The sequence below is a fragment of the Chelonia mydas genome, chromosome 21, assembly GCF_015237465.2.
Source record: "Chelonia mydas isolate rCheMyd1 chromosome 21, rCheMyd1.pri.v2, whole genome shotgun sequence".
Taxonomy (NCBI): Eukaryota; Metazoa; Chordata; order Testudines; family Cheloniidae; genus Chelonia; species Chelonia mydas.
The window spans coordinates 805090-824193 of record NC_051261.2 but is presented as its reverse complement, the minus strand read 5'-3'; the positions used below and the strand labels follow the sequence as shown (position 1 = coordinate 824193).

The window sequence follows — 19104 nt, the reverse complement described above, 5'->3', positions numbered from 1 at the left end:
AGCCCGAGGACAGCAACAAAAATGATCAAAGGTTTAGAAAACCTGACCTATGAGGAAAGGTAAAAAAATCAGGCTTGAGAAAAAGACGAATAAGGGGGTACCTGATAATAGTCTGCAAATATGTTAAGGGCTGTTAGAAAGAGGAGTGTCATCAATTGTTCTCCGTGTCCACTGAAGGCAGGACAAGAAATAAAGGATTTAATCTGCAGCAGGGGAGATTTAGGTTAGATATTAGGAGGTTCTGGACTCCCCATCAGAGGTTGGACAAACATCTGTCAGGAAAGGTCTAGGTTTACTTGGTCATGCCTCAGTGCAGGGGGCTAGACTTGATGACTTTGAGGTCCCTCCCAGCACTATATTTCTATTATATTCCCCACATCATCTGGAGGCGGAGGACACCAACTCAACCTATGAGTGCCTTCTTTGCAGCATCATTCCCCCTTTCTCCCAGCAGGACTTGAGAAACCATCATCCACTGTGAAGCACAATACTGACTGAGTCCACGCTGATTTAAGATTCCTCCTCTGTAATCTGAGAATACCATACCATGAGGGAAATTTTGGATCATCAGAATCTTTTAAGACAACCCATAACTCTTAACACAACTATGCTACTACGGAGATACAAAAGTGCTTCTGCAGTACCTCAGGCCCAAGGCCTCCATGCAAATAGCTCTGATTCAGTGGATCCCTGAAATAATGGGTAAATCCAGAGCCAGATCCACAAGGATAGACTCACTGTTTTGTGGCTAGCGTTCCCGCCTTCCCCCATGTAAGGCGCTAGAGAAGAGCGCCCCCCTCCCCCACCTCTTAGCACTCAAAATAAAGTTTTTCTTTCAGTTATACACAGTCCTAGTATATCTTAGCAACTTTTCCACATAATTAAAAACACACCAGCAGTACAAGTTTGCATCTCTCTGCATGATTCAACCCAGAAAAAAAGACACTTGGTTTTTGATGTTTCTTGAAAAGTTTAAGCTTATGGCCATATCTTTAATGCTCCATCAGGAACAGGGAATTTGAATTAACATTTTGATGAAACATGGGTGGGTCTTTCTCAGCTCTGCACTTCATCCAGCTTGTCATAAAAAGCTGAGAATGTGCACCAAACTTTGAAGTTATTTATAACTATGTTTCCAAAAAGCATTAGGTTTTTAAGATTTCTCCCCTCACTACACCCACACAACACCTGCAACAAAACAAGCTATTTGAGAGATGCAGAAGAGAGTAAATTGAGAAGCTTTACCAAAATCAAGTGACAGTATCCACTTGACCATAATGTACAGAGACCATGCTGTCTTAAGGAGGGCCAATTGTTGCCATATAGCATTATCAGTGCAAATGGGGCTTCATGTCTCAATATGAAGATTATATACTGACTTGACACAGAAAAAAATGGGGAAGGATGGAGAGAACCTACTGAGATGGTTGGGGGAAGGGGGAATACCTTGCAAACAAGTCAGGATCCCCTTATTAAAATACTTCCATCCAAACTGCCTAGCACGCTATTGGTACTGTTAAATTAATGCTACATTAAACACTATTTAGCCCTGCAAGAACATGACTTAGTTCTTTCATGAAGTGATTCAAAACATTTCTTATCCTAATTACAAGTCTGCCTAGGGCTAATTTAATTAGATATGGAAAAATTTAGCATACTTTCATTTCATAAAACTTTGGTTTGATGTAAGATGAGTTTACCATTCTTACAGTATTGAGAAAGGCTTGGTGAGTCAGACAGAACTTGAGTAAAATCTGAATGTGTGTCTGCCTCAAATTCTTTACTTTTCAACTCAGCTGCTATAAATACTCCTCCCAGCCATAAACACAGAGAGCAGCTGCCCAGCCCTCAAGTCACACTGGTCTCTGCATTTGTATATTTACAGCAGAGAGGATTAACTCAGAGACAAAGCTAAAGCTATACATGTTTTGCAGTTTAAGGTCGCTCAAGTTTTAATTAGTTTAAAAAAGAGGGTTAAGTACTCCGCACATGCATGTTTCAGTTCATCAGAATCAAAAAATTGCAGAGCTTAAACCACAACCATTTTCTGTTACCCATTCTTTTGAAACTGGGATGTATTCTCATGTAGTTTCACACAACGCAACAGATGGGGTTAAAACACCATTCGTGTTTAACTCAAATATGTTTATAATATATCTCAAGAGAACAATGCTGCCATGTTTAATGGAAATTGGATGTTACATTTTTACCTAGCAAGCCACAGCTCTGAAGACAATACTAATAATTAATTTATAGTAAAGTTACTTTGGAGATCCTTCAAATAGTTCATTGTTTAAGCACCTTCTATCAGCTAAAGGCAACAGAAATAAGAACTCCAGAAGACTCCATAGGAGATCCACAAAACTCGGGCAATGCAGTAGCAATTGTTAGATGCCATTGCTCTGAAGCTGAGATTGTTTAAAAGCATGAGAGAGACTGGGAGGGGAAAGAAATCAAGGTAGATGTTGAAGTGACAAATTTGTTAGTAGGCCATGCAAGTTAATGGATGTATTTAAAAACAATTCAAACTGAAACAATGGTAAATATTAAAGCGAACTTAGTTTTATCTTTTAAACTGGTTTAGAGCTAGCCAGTGTCTCTTGTGGAATGACGTTATTACTCCTGACAAAGAACAGAATCTGATGCACCAGTCTCATTAGCCAGGCACCCACTGGGGCCTGCAGCAAACCAAGTGGCTCATGCAGACATTTACAGTGCACTGGTGCATGGTATCCAGACGCATGTTAGGCTGGAGGGAGCGGCAGCCTCCCCGTCCAGGCCTCCAAGCGTCTCCAACACGTTACTTTCCAGCAAGATGGTGGCTGCTGGGAAAGACTGAGGAAGAAAAACCCCACGGACGTCCTGGCTTGGGGTGGTGCCCATCTCCTCAGCCCCGAACGTGCTGCGCAGAGAAGTAGCGCTGCCCTGCCGGGGGCTGCTAGCCGAGGCTCAGCGGAAAGGGGTGAGGGGTGGAGGCCCAAGCATGACAAAGCATCGGCCCGAGAGGGCGCTCCTCCCCGCAGCCCCGCGAAGGCAGGCCGTACCCCACGGCTCCGCCGGCCATGACGGCTCCCCGACGAGCCAGCAGGCGCAGGGCCTGCGACCCTCGCCGCATACAAAGGGGGGGAAGGAAAATGGCGGCTGCTCCCCCACACACAAAGGAAGAGAGGCCTGGCTCCCTCCCGGGCGGGGCTAACTGCGCGCTGCATGCCGGGACCCGTAGTTCTCCCCCGCTCCAGCCCCACAGCGACCCACCCTCCATCCCCAAGAGCCCCTCGGAAGGCCCCTCACAGGGCACCTCGGAAGCTATCGTGCTCCCCGCGCCCAGGCCCCACCAAGGCAGCACCGCCCAGGCCTTCATCCCCCAGCCGCGCTCGCGGGCTGCCCTGCTCGGGGGCTGCCGGGAGCCGTAGTGCTGAAACGGCCCCGGCCCCCGGCCCCGCGCAGCTCGAACTACACCCCCAGCAGTCCCCGCGGCAGGCCGCCGCCCACGGCACGCTGGGATTTGCGCTGTTCTTGCTGCTCAGGCCCCATCTGCGGCCCACAACCCGCGGGACCCCCGAGCAGCTCCCGCGCAGGCCGCGGCTTACCGCGCCGGGCCCCCTCGGCCTGCCCGCGCCTCCCCACAGGAAGCGCGGGGGAGGGGCTCTGCCCGCTCGGGACCGTTGGGCGGAGGGGGCGACGGAGACGCGAGCTCCCAGGCCACGCCAGCCCCTCCCGCCACCCTCAGAGCTCACAGGGCCCGACGAGGCGGGTGCGGGCGCCCCAGGGCCGCTCCTCGGGCCGCACTTACCCCAACAGCTCAGCGCCCCCGCTCCAGCGCCGCCATGAGCAGCACGGCACAGCACGTAGGAATAAATCCCGGCCTCTCGCGAGAGACCCGTGGGGAGGGGCCGGCAACTAGAGCAGAATGCGCGTGCGCGCGGGGAACTCGATGAGGGGAACGCGCAAGCGCATAAAAGGACCCCCTCCCCCCTCGCGCTGGGAAAGTGCGCATGCGCCCCCCGGGCAGAGGGCGCTTGTGCGAGAAACGGAGCCAACGGGCGAGGGCCCCACGTGCCCAGGCCGCTGCTCGGGCGCTCAGCCGGGCGCGCGGCCGAGGGACCCCAGGGCCAGCCTGCAGGGCGAGGAGCGGCGAGCCGGGTTTCCGCGTGCGGGGCGGGTCTCGGCTGAGCGCCAGGCGCGCTGCCGGCACGGGCACGCCGGTGGTGCTGCGTCGGGACGGCATGGCCCCCCGCCCGCATCCCGCACCGAGCGCCTGCTGGCCGGGGCCGCTCAGCGACACCCCCCGGCACAACGCCGCGGCTCGCTGCACGCGTGGGCAGGCGGGGCCGGTGTGTTTGACACCAGCTCAAGACTCGCCCCACCAGGCTTAGACGGCAGTGCTTAAAAGCATTAGCTCGTCCAGATTCGGGCTTCCAATGAAGCAAAGAAGTTAATCAATCTTGCCCCCAGTAAGAAATCTTTGTGAAGTTTTGCTGTTCGAGAAGAGGCAGCTGCAGTTATGTAACATCTGTATTTGAAAGCATTCAGTTCTAAGCATTTGAAAATTATTTACAATAACTTACAAAGCTACAGCGTGCTCTACTATCCAGAATGAAAGTACTATTTCAAAATAGCTTTTCAGTGTCAGTCATGAGACCCTAAAGTGCAGATCGTGCCCCACGCAATAGATCTATTCCTGGAAATGTCCATACTGTGTTACAGACAGCTGTTCTACTTTTCTGGATTGTTAACAAGGACATGAGAAGCAACACTACAAGTAAAATGCAGGATTCCTTTGCTCACAGAAAAGCCTGAAATAACTAAGTGAGTTGTAGCTCAGGAAAGCTTATGCTCAAATAAATTTGTTCGTCTCTAAGGTGCCACAAGTACTCCTTTTCTTTAAAGAAACCAAAGATACTTTTGCTGCATGGATTTGTCCTGTTACTCTCTTAAGGGTCAGAAATGTTCAGACCTGAAAGTGAAAAAAACCTAAACAAAATTATTAGGAATAGAAATAAGGATTTATGATAGCTGTTCTCTACAAGTTTTTTCTATTGGGCCCTACTTTGTCTAAAGAGACATTTCACAGTTTTGGGAGAAGGGGTTGTATCCTTTCTCTCCATGGATTAAAGTGCTAAGTAGAAAGCAACAGTGGTCTTTCAGATGTGGATAGCCCCTGTTTAAACTTGTGTTGATAGGAAGGGGGAGCAGGGCTTTTCTATTGTTGGCCGCCAGTTACACAACTTCCAGAGTCAATGGCGATAAGAGCACTTCACTCTTACGGCAGAGCTACAGTAGGGGAGTATATGGTTTCACACAATATAAACATATGTAATTTTACCAATTCACAGCCCTGGTATTAACAGTAAAACCCATCATGTGCTAGAGGGTATGTGGACATATAAGAATACAATCCTGTACCCCAGAGAGCTTGCAATGTAAAAGCATTCAAATCTGACAGATGGCTGGAATTCCTCAGGAGACATTGCTGCAGAGATACGTCACCCTCTCATAGAAATCGAAGCCCACATTAGTGGAACTATTTCTCTCTTTCTGGAGGCTGACTTTTCTTATGCAAACTGGATATCTGTGCACAGAGCACTCATTTTTGTTTTGCCTCTGTTATAACTTCTAAATAATCAGTCAAAGTAATTACATTGCATGGGGTTACAAGTGTTGGTAGATATCCATCTATATGAAGTATTACCATGTGACTGTGCTTTAAGAGATTTATTTCAAGAAAAATAAGAAGCCAATATACATACATGATAAATCTGAGATGTAAAGAAAACTGTTTCAAGTTGGCTGACTGATTAGAGCAGGCAAATGAGAGAAAGAATTATCCTAGCACAGCACAGTAACACTAATTTATTTATAGTATCTTCTCCCTTAGAATATTTACAGTATAAATCAGAATCAAACAGACTGAGCACGTATCTGCTCATTATAGGAACTCATTTGACACAAAGTGGCACTGATGGCATATTTAAAGGCATAAAGCTACAACTGCTGCTAAGGAACAGCCAAACCAGTTTCTACTTATTAGTCTATGTTTGTATAGCACAGCAGAGGCAGCAATTTTCCTGTCAATTCCAAGTTCTGTACGCAGGATCCCAGGTCCTGGTGGTTGCAGTATGGTCATCCAGGAGGTGGAGTCTGAGAAAGGTGCCAACTTATTTCTCAGCACTTCCACTAAGGAAGATAAATTGTGGGAAGTGAAAGAACAGGGAGGTATTTTGCTCTTGGACCAAAGTTCAGGTGCTGTGATGAAAGGTTGGATTTTCAACAATTAGGCACCTAACTCGGTGACTTCAATGGGAGCTGAGCACCCTTATGCTCTTCTGGAAATCCCTCCAATAGCAATAAGTCAAAGACAACAATACATTTAAGGTCACACATTCTACAGTGAACATTTACGTTTAGAAAAGTGGAATAGCAGAAGTACTCATTAAAACAGCACCCTCTTGACCCCTCTTCCTAGTAAGGATTTCAGTGGTGACTGTCTGAGAAGGCAACTGCTGCTCAGCTTCCAATTTCTTAAACTCCACATCTTAATCAAGCTGCTGTACAACCCAGTGTAGTGTCATGAGGGTGGAATGCATTTACGCCAATCTCACAGCACACATTACCATAAGAGCAAGATCCATAATAAATAATTATTCTGTTTGCAGCTCTACACTGAAGCGCTATGGTAAAAATGACCTTGAAGTCTCCCAGATATGAGAGGAATACAGAAAAATTCTGTCTGGTCTCAGAGCACTGAGTTATTCAGAAAAATAGCATACTAGGTTATTTCATTTATTCTTCAACTGAGATGGAAGAAAGGAGAAGAGAGAATTTTTCTCCCATTATTTTCCTTTCCAGAAGTCCCTTGTCTCTACCCAACTCACACTTGCCGAAGATGTCCTGGGGTAAGGGAAGGAATTCTCTCCCAATCAAAAACATAAGGCCTACATCCACCTGTGTCCAACAAAAACCTCACTCTCAGAAGAGGATGAAGTAAAAACTACACTCTTGCTGGAACTGAGAAGTTTAGTATTAATTCATGAAAATAAATCTTTTGAATACTTGCTAACAGGGATAGAAAGCCTGCATTTAAAAATGTATCGTTTCTGGATTAAGAGTGATGCTTTTAAACATTACGTAGTTTTTTGGGCTTTGGGTGTGTTCACTCCTTCCAACACAAGAGCTAGAAAACACACAAAATTACAACTCTGCCATTCTCTGGGTCTGTTTACAATAAAAAGCAGAGAGTCTGTAGCTAAGTGACATTGTTAACCCAGCCAAATGCTGCGTGGAGAGTTATTTAAAGCAAAATTAAGTGTGTGATGTTTAATATTTACAAGAAAACTTCTCCAATAAACGCTTTCACTCATATCTATAAGAAAAAAAATCACAACTTGTAAAATGCTCTATAACCACTGATGAAGTGAGAATGCTAAAGTAGATTTGAATTGCAGGCCACAGAGTTAGATGTCTCCCATTGGGGCTGATCCAGAAACACTCTTCATGAGAGGAAACAAACAATTGCAAGGAGTATAGCTGCATAAATACCTCATTGTTAAGCTGCTGTATACTGTTAAGACTGAGCAGCAATACAAACCATTGCCATTAGAGGGTGACATGAGACAGGGATATCAGGAAACACATGAAGTAATAAAACAGAACTAAGATAAAATGTTTTCCTATATGGTGGTTGGTTTCCATAGAGTTTTGAAAGTCAAGAGTTTGGAGAGAGAGTTATTGTGTGGCTTGAGATGCAATGTCAGGCAGCTCCTCTCGCCTCACCTCGATAGTTTCTTTGCTGATGGATAACAGCTCCCGCAGCTCTTTATTTTCAAGCTGCAAAAATCGATATTTTGGCTAAAACAGAAATGAACTAATTCATAATTAAAATGACAGTACTAAAGAGCTCTAACATACTGAAATTGTACAGTGGAGAACATCTCTGCACTGGCAGAGAGGGGAACTAAATAACCTAAGATGTCTTTTCTATCTCTTAATTCTACACATACAGACACCCCCCCACACACCACAGAAGAATCTTGGGTGAATGGAGAGGCATAGGGGCTGTGCTCTTTATTTCACTTTTAAATGTTTTAATTTGGTGCCCAATACACAAAAATAGTGAGCACAGATGGGATATCCCTCTGTCTCTTACTTTCTGCTCTCCATAAATAGAAAAAGCATTTCAGAACAGGATTAGTGCATCCTATACAAAACAGCAGCCTTTATGAAGTAAAATCCTAGTTGCTGACTGCTACAGAAATATTAAATATAGAAAGACGTCTCTTTCTAAAGTCGTTTGCTATTCGGTGAGTTTTTTTTATAACATTTACTTACTGTATGCAAAATTTAAAGAGATCGTTAGGATTTCCCTTTAAAAAGCCAGCCTGGGTCATATCCTGTATGAAGCAGAAAGGATTTCTCTGAATCAGTCAATATCCCAAAACCTAGATTTACCCTTAGTGAGTATGAGTAGGCAACAGGTCCATCCCACAACCAACTTCACTGCCACACCAAGATCTTACCTCCAACTGGGCTAGTTTTTCCTGAATTTTACAGAATTGATCATCATCCATCTGAACAGCTTTTCTCATCACTTCCCCCATCTCACAGATTCTGTCTACGTGACTCTCAATTTCCTGCAAATACATTGAAGCAGGACAATACTATGCTCAGTTGACAGTGGCACCGTTTTACATCTTCTAAATACTTTTCCAATAGCGACAAGTAGGACTACGTCCCTTCTTGAATGAAGTTTATGTATTTTATTACTTCCTTTTTAAAATGTAGATTTTATTAAGCTGAAGTTGGCTTGGAACTCTGGGTTACTGTTGCAGTGTTTATAGGAAGGAATGGAAGGTGCAGGAGGTCCCATGGCTTACGGAATCAGGAAGGATATTTCAGAGCAGAGTTGTTTGTGGGAAAGGATACAAAGTAAGCATAAACGTAAATGATAGTGGCAGAGCACAGGGTTTTTAAAGTACAGACTTTATTCCCAACACTTGGCAGAAATAGGTAAAATAATGATTACCGCCCTCCCCAACTTACCACAGAATGAGCAACATGCACTTTTAGGACAGGCTCAGCATCCACATCTTTTCTTCCCATTATTAAATGTAACATCTGCTTCCTGTACTTGCTCATGATAAGTTCCAAAGCATCTTGATGTTCCTCCAAGGAGATCCACAACTCTACAATATACAATACAATCATCATGAAACAACAATTTTGAAGGGCACCTTCCACACTACAGTTATATGAGGTTACCTTCCATTATACACACAGACTTAATAAAGGCAAGTTCCTAGCAGGTGGATAAAATCTCCCACACTTCCTGTTCAATTAAGTTACTTTAAAAAGAACATACTGTAGAGTTTTCAAGCAACCCAATTTCCCTCCACCTAGAATTGCACACTTAATTACAATCTAGAGAGAAATAAACCAATATATTACACTATGATGGAAAAGTTACTGGCCTCAGGACCCTGAAGTTTTATTTATACAGCAAACATTTTATTCAATATAATAGGCTCTAGAGAAGAAATAGCCTTTTCATAGGAGATGGATGCCTTTATTTTCATTGTTCCTCAAGTCATTACAGGTACTTCCAAAATGCATGTTTCTAAGCTCCCACCTTTAACACACTTTCTTCACAATAAAACCCCATCAAGAAACTCCACTGAAGGGATTCTTTCTTCTGAGACTTTAGTGACAGGGTTAAGAAAGTTCCAAATCATAATGACTTTCCCTCAGTTATACCACTTAAGAATTATAAGAAGCCACTAGGTAAAATGTAAAGTCATATTTGTTGGCAATGCCTTACCTTTGCACATACAGTTAAGCACAAGATGCTAGGTATTTTAGCGCATCTGCATTCTCTTTCAAGTTATGCTGTTTATAGGTATACAATTTACTATTCTAAAGGTTCTAAGCATTCAAGTGTGAAGAGCAATCATGTAGATCTAGACTACTAACCTCTGTTTTCCTGTTGCAAGTCTCTGATCTGCGTGTTTTCTTGTGATAGCAAGATGTGAGGTTTGTATTTAGATGTGTCCTTCAGATCAGCTGCATCTTCTTGGTACTTGAAAAACAAAGGGACACTTTTACAAGGATAACAACATTTGTAAAACTCTTTTGCATAGCAGAATGGTGTCTCCTGCACTAACCTTTTCTGAGAGTGACGTTCCGATCTCCTTCATGGCTGCCACCCGTTTATGGAGGACAGTAGACTGATCAATGAGAGACTCTGCTGCATTATCATGGTCTTTCAGCCTTTCAAGCAAGGTCTTGGCATCTGTTAAGATCTTCTCTATTGTGCAGGTCATAGTGAGCACTGGGAACAAACAGCGGCAGTAGGTACATATCAGGCACCTGCTTCCCGTGCCGGAAATGCGCCCTCCTGCGTCAGGCGAATGAACAGGAGATTGGCCTGGGACATGTTTGGGGAAGCCAGGAATGCCGCGGACACGCCGCTGGGGGCATCTGCCCCCGGCCCGCCGGCTGGCCCCTCGCCCCTGCAGCACACGAGGGAACTGCCCTAGCGCTGCCACCCGGCGGCTGCCAGCTTTCACCGGATGAGTTCCCAGAGGAATCACCACATGACATGATCTTTAATTAAAGATTAATCTTTTAATTCCTGGAGACTCCAGGACAATGCTAGAGGGTTAGGAACCTACCCCCCACCCCGCCGAGCGCAGCTACCCCCCCAGCGCAACCCCCCCCCCCGCCGAGCGCGGCTACCCCCCCAGCGCAACCCCCCCCCCCGCCGAGCGCGGCTACCCCCCCAGCGCAACCCCCCGCGCAGCGCGGCTACACCTGCCCCCAGGCGAGCGGGACCAGAGCCAATCCCGGCCGCAGGGCGCTCAGGCGGCGCCAGGGGCTGCGGCCGGGCCCTCGCAGTCGCTTCCCCGCCGCGCGGGACCGCAGAAGGACTCGGGTGGCTGCCCGAGGCCGCAGTGATGGGCGCCGCTTAGGCCCCTCCCACAGCCGTAGGGCGGCCTGGCCATGGGGGCGGGGCAGCCCTTGGACACTCACCTCCTCCGCCGCCGCTTCCGCGTCCCGCCCGGTCCCGGGGGACAGCGCATGCGCGGTATCCCCCCAGGACGGGTCTTGGCACCCCCGAGCAACGGGCACCTGAGCATGCGTAGTATCCTCCCTGGCTTGAGCGCAAGAGCGCATGGGCAGATCTCTCCCCAGCCTTCGCTCAGGGTCACGCCGGAGTCATTGGTGCAGCGGAGGGTCCGTGTGGGCGGGGTCCCCCATGATAACCCTTGACCTCTGACCCCGATCCCACCCTCGGACCCCAGCCCTACCCCCAGGCCGCGCTGTCCAGCCAGGCGGTGCGTGCCGGTCTCCTCGGCCCGCGCGGGGCCTGCCCAGCCGGCATCCATCGGCTGCGCCCGGCGGGCTGTCTCCATGGCCCAGCGGCGCCGGAGACCTTCGCTGGCCTGGAACCTGTTCCCAGGGACCGCTGGCGACGGGGCAGGTCCGAACCCGGCGGGCAGACTGCGGGGCTGGCGATGAGGGGCGGGTTGGGGATTATACGGGAGACCCGTTCCTCTCCCCAGCGTGCCCGGGGATTATAGGGGAGACCCGTTCCTCTCCCCAGCGTGCCCGGGGATTATACTGGAGACTCATTCCCCTCCCCAGCGTGCCCGGGGATTATACGGGAGACCCATTCCTGTCCCCAGCGTGCCCGGGGATTATACTGGAGACCCATTCCTGTCCCCAGCGTGCCCGGGGATTATACTGGAGACTCATTCCCCTCCCCAGCGTGCCCGGGGATTATACTGGAGACTCATTCCCCTCCCCAGCGTGCCCGGGGATTATACGGGAGACCCATTCCTCTCCCCAGCGTGCCCGGGGATTATACTGGAGACCCATTCCTGTCCCCAGCGTGCCCGGGGATTATACTGGAGACCCATTCCCCTCCCCAGCGTGCCCGGGGATTATACGGGAGACCCATTCCTCTCCCCAGCGTGCCCGGGGATTATACTGGAGACCCATTCCTGTCCCCAGCGTGCCCGGGGATTATACTGGAGACTCATTCCTCTCTCCAGCGTTCCCGGGGATTATATGGGAGACCCATTCCCCTCCCCAGCGTGCCCGGGGATTATACGGGAGACCCATTCCTCTCCCCAGCGTGCCCGGGGATTATACGGGAGACCCATTCCCCTCCCCAGCGTGCCCGGGGATTATACTGGAGACCCGTTCCTCTCCCCAGCGTGCCCGGGGATTATACTGGAGACCCGTTCCTCTCCCCAGAGTGCCCGGGGATTATACGGGAGACCCATTCCTCTCCCCAGCGTGCCCGGGGATTATACGGGAGACCCGTTCCTCTCCCCAGAGTGCCCGGGGATTATACTGGAGACCCGTTCCCCTCCCCAGCGTGCCCGGGGATTATATGGGAGACCCATTCCTCTCTCCAGCGTGCCCGGGGATTATACTGGAGACCCATTCCCCTCCCCAGCGTGCCCGGGGATTATACTGGAGACCCGTTCCTCTCTCCAGCGTGCCCGGGGATTATACGGGAGACCCATTCCCCTCTCCAGCGTGCCCGGGGATTATACGGGAGACCCATTCCTCTCTCCAGCGTGCCCGGGGATTATATTGGAGACCCATTCCCCTCCCCAGCGTGCCCGGGGATTATACGGGAGACCCATTCCCCTCCCCAGCGTGCCCGGGGATTATACGGGAGACCCATTCCTCTCCCCAGCGTGCCTGGGGATTATACGGGAGACCCGTTCCCCTCCCCAGAGTGCCCGGGGATTATACTGGAGACCCGTTCCCCTCCCCAGAGTGCCCGGGGATTATACGGGAGACCCGTTCCCCTCCCCAGAGTGCCCGGGGATTATACTGGAGACCCGTTCCCGTCCCCAGCGTGCCCGGGGATTATACTGGAGACCCGTTCCCGTCCCCAGCGTGCCCGGGGATTATACTGGAGACCCGTTCCCCTCCCCAGAGTGCCCGGGGATTATACTGGAGACCCGTTCCCCTCCCCAGCGTGCCCGGGGATTATACGGGAGACCCGTTCCCCTCCCCAGCGTGCCCGGGGATTATACGGGAGACCCGTTCCCCTCCCCAGCGTGCCCGGGGATTATACGGGAGACCCGTTCCCCTCCCCAGCGTGCCCGGGGATTATACGGGAGACCCGTTCCCCTCCCCAGCGTGCCCGGGGATTATACGGGAGACCCGTTCCCCTCCCCAGCGTGCCCGGGGATTATACGGGAGACCCGTTCCCCTCCCCAGCGTGCCCGGGGATTATTCGGGAGACCCGTTCCCCTCCCCAGCGTGCCCGGGGATTATACGGGAGACCCGTTCCTCTCCCCAGCGTGCCCGGGGATTATACGGGAGACCCGTTCCCCTCCCCAGAGTGCCCGGGGATTATACGGGAGACCCGTTCCCCTCCCCAGCGTGCCCGGGGATTATACGGGAGACCCGTTCCCCTCCCCAGCGTGCCCGGGGATTATACGGGAGACCCGTTCCCCTCCCCAGCGTGCCCGGGGATTATACGGGAGACCCGTTCCCCTCCCCAGCGTGCCCGGGGATTATACGGGAGACCCGTTCCCCTCCCCAGCGTGCCCGGGGATTATACGGGAGACCCGTTCCCCTCCCCAGCGTGCCCGGGGATTATACGGGAGACCCGTTCCCCTCCCCAGCGTGCCCGGGGATTATACGGGAGACCCGTTCCCCTCCCCAGCGTGCCCGGGGATTATACGGGAGACCCGTTCCCCTCCCCAGCGTGCCCGGGGATTATACGGGAGACCCGTTCCCCTCCCCAGCGTGCCCGGGGATTATACGGGAGACCCGTTCCTCTCCCCAGCGTGCCCGGGGATTATACGGGAGACCCGTTCCCCTCCCCAGAGTGCCCGGGGATTATACTGGAGACCCGTTCCCCTCCCCAGAGTGCCCGGGGATTATACTGGAGACCCGTTCCCCTCCCCAGCGTGCCCGGGGATTATACTGGAGACCCGTTCCCGTCCCCAGCGTGCCCGGGGATTATACTGGAGACCCGTTCCCGTCCCCAGCGTGCCCGGGGATTATACTGGAGACCCGTTACCCTCCCCAGCGTGCCCGGGGATTATACGGGAGACCCGTTCCCCTCCCCAGCGTGCCCGGGGATTATACGGGAGACCCGTTCCCCTCCCCAGCGTGCCCGGGGATTATACGGGAGACCCGTTCCCCTCCCCAGCGTGCCCGGGGATTATACGGGAGACCCGTTCCCCTCCCCAGCGTGCCCGGGGATTATACGGGAGACCCGTTCCCCTCCCCAGCGTGCCCGGGGATTATACGGGAGACCCGTTCCCCTCCCCAGCGTGCCCGGGGATTATACGGGAGACCCATTCCTCTCCCCAGAGTGCCCGGGGATTATACGGCAGACCCATTCCTGTCCCCAGAGTGCCCAGGGGTTATACTGGAGATCCATTCCTCTCCCCAGCGTGCCTGGGGATTATACTGGAGACCCATTCCTCTCCCCAGCGTGCCTGGGGATTATACGGGAGACCCATTCCTCTCTCCAGCGTGCCCGGGGATTATACTGGAGACCCATTCCTCTCCCCAGCGTGCCCGGGGATTATACTGGAGACCCGTTCCTCTCCCCAGCGTGCCCGGGGATTATACGGGAGACCCATTCCTCTCCCCAGCGTGCCCGGGGATTATACTGGAGACTCATTCCCCTCCCCAGCGTGCCCGGGGATTATACGGGAGACCCATTCCTGTCCCCAGCGTGCCCGGGGATTATACTGGAGACCCATTCCTGTCCCCAGCGTGCCCGGGGATTATACTGGAGACCCATTCCTGTCCCCAGCGTGCCCGGGGATTATACTGGAGACTCATTCCCCTCCCCAGCGTGCCCGGGGATGATACGGGAGACCCATTCCTCTCCCCAGCGTGCCCGGGGATTATATTGGAGACCCATTCCTGTCCCCAGCGTGCCCGGGGATTATACTGGAGACTCATTCCTCTCTCCAGCGTTCCCGGGGATTATATGGGAGACCCATTCCCCTCCCCAGCGTGCCCGGGGATTATACGGGAGACCCATTCCTCTCCCCAGCGTGCCCGGGGATTATACGGGAGACCCATTCCCCTCCCCAGCGTGCCCGGGGATTATACTGGAGACCCGTTCCTCTCCCCAGCGTGCCCGGGGATTATACTGGAGACCCGTTCCTCTCCCCAGAGTGCCCGGGGATTATACGGGAGACCCATTCCTCTCCCCAGCGTGCCCGGGGATTATACTGGAGACCCGTTCCTCTCCCCAGAGTGCCCGGGGATTATACTGGAGACCCGTTCCCCTCCCCAGCGTGCCCGGGGATTATATGGGAGACCCATTCCTCTCTCCAGCGTGCCCGGGGATTATATTGGAGACCCATTCCCCTCCCCAGCGTGCCCGGGGATTATACTGGAGACCCGTTCCTCTCTCCAGCGTGCCCGGGGATTATACGGGAGACCCATTCCCCTCTCCAGCGTGCCCGGGGATTATACGGGAGACCCATTCCTCTCTCCAGCGTGCCCGGGGATTATATTGGAGACCCATTCCCCTCCCCAGCGTGCCCGGGGATTATACGGGAGACCCATTCCCCTCCCCAGCGTGCCCGGGGATTATACGGGAGACCCATTCCTCTCCCCAGCGTGCCTGGGGATTATACGGGAGACCCGTTCCCCTCCCCAGAGTGCCCGGGGATTATACTGGAGACCCGTTCCCCTCCCCAGAGTGCCCGGGGATTATACTGGAGACCCGTTCCCCTCCCCAGAGTGCCCGGGGATTATACTGGAGACCCGTTCCCGTCCCCAGCGTGCCCGGGGATTATACTGGAGACCCGTTCCCGTCCCCAGCGTGCCCGGGGATTATACTGGAGACCCGTTCCCCTCCCCAGCGTGCCCGGGGATTATACTGGAGACCCGTTCCCCTCCCCAGCGTGCCCGGGGATTATACGGGAGACCCGTTCCCCTCCCCAGCGTGCCCGGGGATTATACGGGAGACCCGTTCCCCTCCCCAGCGTGCCCGGGGATTATACGGGAGACCCGTTCCCCTCCCCAGCGTGCCCGGGGATTATACGGGAGACCCGTTCCCCTCCCCAGCGTGCCCGGGGATTATACGGGAGACCCGTTCCCCTCCCCAGCGTGCCCGGGGATTATACGGGAGACCCCTTCCTCTCCCCAGCGTGCCCGGGGATTATACGGGAGACCCGTTCCCCTCCCCAGAGTGCCCGGGGATTATACTGGAGACCCGTTCCCCTCCCCAGAGTGCCCGGGGATTATACTGGAGACCCGTTCCCCTCCCCAGCGTGCCCGGGGATTATACTGGAGACCCGTTCCCGTCCCCAGCGTGCCCGGGGATTATACTGGAGACCCGTTCCCGTCCCCAGCGTGCCCGGGGATTATACTGGAGACCCGTTCCCCTCCCCAGCGTGCCCGGGGATTATACTGGAGACCCGTTCCCCTCCCCAGCGTGCCCGGGGATTATACTGGAGACCCGTTCCCCTCCCCAGCGTGCCCGGGGATTATACGGGAGACCCGTTCCCCTCCCCAGCATGCCCGGGGATTATACGGGAGACCCGTTCCCCTCCCCAGCGTGCCCGGGGATTATACGGGAGACCCGTTCCCCTCCCCAGCGTGCCCGGGGATTATACGGGAGACCCGTTCCCCTCCCCAGCGTGCCCGGGGATTATACGGGAGACCCATTCCCCTCCCCAGCGTGCCCGGGGATTATACGGGAGACCCATTCCTCTCCCCAGAGTGCCCGGGGATTATACGGCAGACCCATTCCTGTCCCCAGAGTGCCCAGGGGTTATACTGGAGATCCATTCCTCTCCCCAGCGTGCCTGGGGATTATACTGGAGACCCATTCCTCTCCCCAGCGTGCCTGGGGATTATACGGGAGACCCATTCCTCTCTCCAGCGTGCCCGGGGATTATACTGGAGACCCATTCCTCTCCCCAGCGTGCCCGGGGATTATACTGGAGACCCGTTCCTCTCCCCAGCGTGCCCGGGGATTATACGGGAGACCCATTCCTCTCCCCAGCGTGCCCGGGGATTATACTGGAGACACATTCCCCTCCCCAGCGTGCCCGGGGATTATACGGGAGACCCATTCCTGTCCCCAGCGTGCCCGGGGATTATACTGGAGACCCATTCCTGTCCCCAGCGTGCCCGGGGATTATACTGGAGACCCATTCCTGTCCCCAGCGTGCCCGGGGATTATACTGGAGACTCATTCCCCTCCCCAGCGTGCCCGGGGATTATACGGGAGACCCATTCCTCTCCCCAGCGTGCCCGGGGATTATACTGGAGACCCATTCCTGTCCCCAGCGTGCCCGGGGATTATACTGGAGACTCATTCCTCTCTCCAGCGTTCCCGGGGATTATATGGGAGACCCATTCCCCTCCCCAGCGTGCCCGGGGATTATACTGGAGACCCGTTCCTCTCCCCAGAGTGCCCGGGGATTATAATGGAGACCCGTTCCCCTCCCCAGCGTGCCCGGGGATTATATGGGAGACCCATTCCTCTCTCCAGCGTGCCCGGGGATTATATTGGAGACCCATTCCCCTCCCCAGCGTGCCCGGGGATTATACTGGAGACCCGTTCCTCTCTCCAGCGTGCCCGGGGATTATACGGGAGACCCATTCCCCTCTCCAGCGTGCCCGGGGATTATACGGGAGACCCATTCCTCTCTCCAGCGTGCCCGGGGATTATACTGGAGACCCATTCCCCTCCCCAGCGTGCCCGGGGATTATACGGGAGACCCATTCCCCTCCCCAGCGTGCCCGGGGATTATACGGGAGACCCATTCCTCTCCCCAGCGTGCCTGGGGATTATACGGGAGACCCGTTCCCCTCCCCAGAGTGCCCGGGGATTATACTGGAGACCCGTTCCCCTCCCCAGAGTGCCCGGGGATTATACTGGAGACCCGTTCCCCTCCCCAGAGTGCCCGGGGATTATACTGGAGACCCGTTCCCGTCCCCAGCGTGCCCGGGGATTATACTGGAGACCCGTTCCCGTCCCCAGCGTGCCCGGGGATTATACTGGAGACCCGTTCCCCTCCCCAGCGTGCCCGGGGATTATACTGGAGACCCGTTCCCCTCCCCAGCGTGCCCGGGGATTATACTGGAGACCCGTTCCCCTCCCCAGCGTGCCCGGGGATTATACGGGAGACCCGTTCCCCTCCCCAGCGTGCCCGGGGATTATACGGGAGACCCGTTCCCCTCCCCAGCGTGCCCGGGGATTATACGGGAGACCCGTTCCCCTCCCCAGCGTGCCCGGGGATTATACGGGAGACCCATTCCTCTCCCCAGCGTGCCTGGGGATTATACGGGAGACCCGTTCCCCTCCCCAGAGTGCCCGGGGATTATACTGGAGACCCGTTCCCCTCCCCAGAGTGCCCGGGGATTATACTGGAGACCCGTTCCCCTCCCCAGCGTGCCCGGGGATTATACTGGAGACCCGTTCCCGTCCCCAGCGTGCCCGGGGATTATACTGGAGACCCGTTCCCGTCCCCAGCGTGCCCGGGGATTATACTGGAGACCCGTTCCCCTCCCCAGCGTGCCCGGGGATTATACTGGAGACCCGTTCCCCTCCCCAGCGTGCCCGGGGATTATACTGGAGACCCGTTCCCCTCCCCAGCGTGCCCGGGGATTATACGGGAGACCCGTTCCCCTCCCCAGCGTGCCCGGGGATTATACGGGAGACCCGTTCCCCTCCCCAGCGTGCCCGGGGATTATACGGGAGACCCGTTCCCCTCCCCAGCGTGCCCGGGGATTATACGGGAGACCCGTTCCCCTCCCCAGCGTGCCCGGGGATTATACGGGAGACCCGTTCCCCTCCCCAGCGTGCCCGGGGATTATACGGGAGACCCGTTCCCCTCCCCAGCGTGCCCGGGGATTATACGGGAGACCCATTCCTCTCCCCAGAGTGCCCGGGGATTATACGGCAGACCCATTCCTGTCCCCAGAGTGCCCAGGGGTTATACTGGAGATCCATTCCTCTCCCCAGCGTGCCTGGGGATTATACTGGAGACCCATTCCTCTCCCCAGCGTGCCTGGGGATTATACTGGAGACCCATTCCCCTCCCCAGCGTGCCCGGGGACTATACTGGAGACCCATTCCCCTCCCCAGCG

General features: G+C 53.9%; 2 protein-coding genes across 13 annotated transcripts in view; both read right to left on the bottom strand.

The window, feature by feature from the left end:
* Positions 1-4267, bottom strand: part of CSDE1 (cold shock domain containing E1) — a 53993-nt gene extending 49726 nt beyond the window's left edge. For 2 of the 5 annotated variants that reach the window (XM_037885401.1, XM_043533330.1), the window contains exon 1: positions 3794-3948. The gene's annotated coding sequence lies outside the window, so the exon portion shown is untranslated. Of the gene's footprint in view, positions 1-3590 lie in introns of all 5 variants that reach the window. The other 3 variants (XM_027822084.3, XM_043533328.1, XM_043533329.1) reach the window with 3 other exon arrangements.
* Positions 4268-5700: 1433 nt separating this feature from the next.
* Positions 5701-11180, bottom strand: SIKE1 (suppressor of IKBKE 1). Of its 8 annotated transcripts, none has more exons than XM_037885402.2 (7): positions 11026-11172; positions 10158-10324; positions 9967-10072; positions 9040-9182; positions 8517-8630; positions 8329-8390; positions 5701-7848 (listed from the first exon to the last, which is right to left on the bottom strand). In XM_037885402.2, exons 2-7 carry the CDS (start codon positions 10314-10316, stop codon positions 7770-7772), a joined length of 663 nt encoding a protein of 220 aa, XP_037741330.1. In that variant the 5' UTR covers positions 10317-10324; positions 11026-11172; the 3' UTR covers positions 5701-7769. The 8 variants fall into 8 exon arrangements, with proteins under 8 accessions (XP_037741330.1, XP_037741334.1, XP_037741332.1 ...); XM_037885406.2 differs by having other exon boundaries at positions 5701-7827; XM_037885404.1 differs by lacking the exon at positions 11026-11172 and adding an exon at positions 10807-10977.
* Positions 11181-19104: the final 7924 nt, after the last annotated feature.